Genomic DNA, 3,203 nt, shown 5'->3' with positions numbered 1-3,203 from the left:
GCCCTTACATCCTGTCTTAGGTTTCTCAGTGATGTATTATGTGTTCCTACAATTAGCTGTATAAGATACTCGATAGATGATCGTTATGTTTAATAACACGACAGATCAGGCATCATAAACATTCGTGATTAGAACACACTCAGTTTTTGTTGAATCGCGTCGTTAATCTCTAGCAGATTGAATGAAAATACTTAGATTTGCACGGTTCAAGGAAAAATGGATGACGAAAATGCAAGCTGCTCGTATGACAGCGAAGATGATGCACAACTGTCACTGCCTGATCTTCCGGTCGAGGTTTGTACAAAACGAAAAAAAACGCTGAGATTTTTATCTTCTGTTCGCGTGAAATTCATTTTTTTTTTAAATCACCACTATTATCTCGTCAGTAGCTTTTCAATGAAGTGAATTTTCTCATTCATTCCGACCGCAGCATCTGTTTGATTGTGCGTTTAATTTGTTATTGTGCTACATTTCAGATATTTCTGCATATATGCTCCTTCTTAGAAGCGTCGACATTAGTACACGGTTTGAGTCTGGTGTGCAAACAGTTTTACCTGATTTTGAAGGATGATTCATTGTGGAAAGCGCGAATTAACCATATATGGCCAGATGCTAGCTACCCACTCTTGCGTCCTGGTTAGCTCAAATTGATAGCACTTTACGCCTTGCACGACCACTCATTTTGTAAATAAATGAAACAGTTTGTATTCTGCTCCAGCGCTGTTCGAACTTGCACATGCATATGTAGGTTGTACTTATATCAGTTGCTTATATCATGTCAGATTTTATTTTGTTTTTGCATTTCATTTTTCTTTGTCTTGAAAAAATTTTTTTTTAATATTTTATGAAAAGATATATATTACATTTCTCATTTATAAGAAATCAAACAAGTTTGTTTGAACAACTCTGTTTGCAATAACTTGATATGCATAAAATAAGAACTTGAATAAAAATCTCAATCAAGAATGTGCTTGTTTATTTGTTCTTAATTCAAGGTGTATGTATAAGCATTTATTTATATTTAATATCATATCATAATACAAGGAAGTTTTTCTCTTATTTCTTTGATATAAGAAGTTATATGATATTTCAGCGAGACCCGATAAACTGTTTTGGAAATTGTCATGTGTTGCGATCGAGAAACAAACAGCACTATGGAAAGATTCCGTAGTCGATAAACTTATAATTGCGAGCGCACAGTACAGCACCGTGGATGCTCTGCTACTGATGCACGTAGGTAGTATATTAAATTATACAATAAAAAATATTTTATATTTGTGTTAAAACCACAGAATTTTATTAATCTTTTTGTATTGAATTTTTAACAGATCTGAGTATTTTTTAACATAATGTGATTGTAATTGATCTGAGTGTATTTTAACATAATGTGATTGTGGTTTTTAAATATTTTGTGTTATATTCAACATTTTTTTAAATAACACAATTTATGAACAATCGACTTAAAAATAACTTATAAAATACTTTAATACGTATAAGTTCTAAGATAAATAAATAAAATGCATAATAAAAATATTAATTTTACTAAAATAATATGCTTTAGCAAATTTGTTTAAATATTACGTTAATGTTATATTCTTTGTATTAATTTTTTACATAATGTTATTTCTTAACGATGATTTTTATTCTCAGAATGGAACCATATGTATAGCTGGTGCGAGAGATCGCACTCTGCTTTACTGGAAACTTCCCTCACACGAGAATCCTCCTTCTTCCGAGAATGGGAACACTGTTTGCACAGATTCCGCGCATAACGGATGGATCTGGGATCTGACGGCGATAGATAACACGATTTACAGTTGCAGTTGGGATCAGAGCGTCAAGTCATGGATGCTAATCAATACCGGTCTCGTTAAGCTGAAAACTTACGAGATGTAAGTGATAGCAAAATTATTTCTTCCAATCTCTTTGATAAAAAGACTGGACGAGAAAGATTATTCCTGTTTGTGAGAGAAATAATTATTTTTCTTTAAACTATTTGAATGCGATACAACAAAACAGTTTCTTTTGATCGCTTCGTGATAAGAAGTCCAAGCGAAGAAAATAAGCAATTTCTGTAGGAGAAATTATTTTCCTTCAAATTATTTTTTCTACTGGAATTATTTACCTTGTTGATAATTATTTTTCCTACAGGAATTACTATAAATCTCGCTTGTTGACAAATGATTCGCAATTCTAAAGTTTACTCGCCAAACAGAGTTTGCTATATATTATTATTTTGAGTATATCATTTTGATATATCAATATTAAATATTTCAGGAACACTGCGTCAGGTGCACTGCTATGTGTGTCGTCGTGTCCAGAGCAGGCCCTCTTTGCAACCGGCTCGTATAGTAGGACCATATTTGTGTTCGATTCGAGATCAGGACACAAACCGATTAGGCAGTATCGACCGCACACTGGGGCTGTGATTAAGCTGACCATGAACTCGGAATACATCTTGTCCGCCAGTGAGGATAAGACGGTGTCCGTTTGGGATCAAAGAGCTGGACGGACCATGAAGTCTATCACAGTAATTTCATCCCGTATTTTTATCATCGCATAAAGAGCTGCAACTACGATATCGCGAATGTATTTCTTAGATTTCAGGCGAAGCGTTCCCCATGTGTATGAGCATGCAACGGGATTGTGTTTGTGTGGGAGACAGTACTGCGAAGTTGCATGTGCTAAATCCAAAGAACGATTTTGAGTTAGTGAAATCTTATTCTACCAAACATACGAAAGGAATAACGGGGGTGCATCTGGCGCATGGATGTCTCATAACGAGCTCCAAGGATGGCACTGTTAGAATTTCAAGCCCTACGGATCCACCGAAGCTTATTGCTACTTTCCTTTCAGGATTCGGAGAGATCGCCAGTGTGAGTATTATTTATGTATATAGAAAGATGTCTGTTTTGCTGAAGTACCTGAAAACTTAACACAGCAACAAAGAGTTTTGTATTTGTGTTTTAAGCGGACCATTCAAGTGCGGACATCTTGTTAAACTTTTATGTTGAATTTTTTAAAATAATTAGATAAATAAAGATAAAACGAGCATTAGCAGATCTTAATAATATATTTGGGAATAATAAAATATTCCATTATTCCATTATTGAACTAATTTTATTAATCATTTAATATATTGATGCATAAAAATGTTTTATATAATTTTATAGATGTTGATATAATGATTTTATATAAATTTT

The 3,203-nt window shown here is 33.6% G+C and overlaps 1 protein-coding gene across 1 annotated transcript; it reads left to right on the top strand.

The window, feature by feature from the left end:
- Positions 1 to 216: 216 nt before the first annotated feature.
- Positions 217 to 2,936, top strand: LOC105621329 (F-box/WD repeat-containing protein 9-like). The gene is made up of 6 exons (XM_012202795.1): positions 217 to 294; positions 477 to 636; positions 1,094 to 1,233; positions 1,651 to 1,892; positions 2,278 to 2,530; positions 2,601 to 2,936. Exons 1-6 carry the CDS (start codon positions 217 to 219, stop codon positions 2,934 to 2,936), a joined length of 1,209 nt encoding a protein of 402 aa, XP_012058185.1.
- The last annotated feature ends 267 nt before the right edge of the window (positions 2,937 to 3,203 follow it).

This window comes from Atta cephalotes (genome assembly GCF_000143395.1).
Source record: "Atta cephalotes unplaced genomic scaffold scaffold00033, whole genome shotgun sequence".
Classification (NCBI taxonomy): domain Eukaryota; kingdom Metazoa; phylum Arthropoda; class Insecta; order Hymenoptera; family Formicidae; genus Atta; species Atta cephalotes.
Note: the sequence above shows the minus strand (reverse complement) of the source record. Positions and strands in the feature narration are given on the sequence as shown.

Coding starts and splice junctions, on each gene's coding strand:
- LOC105621329 (XM_012202795.1), top strand. CDS start 217: ATGGATGACGAAAATGCAAGCTGCTCGTATGACAGCGAAGATGATGCA. Junction 1,234..1,650: donor ATGCTCTGCTACTGATGCAC/GTAGGTAGTATA, acceptor TTTTATTCTCAG/AATGGAACCATATGTATAGC. Junction 2,531..2,600: donor GGACCATGAAGTCTATCACA/GTAATTTCATCC, acceptor TGTATTTCTTAG/ATTTCAGGCGAAGCGTTCCC.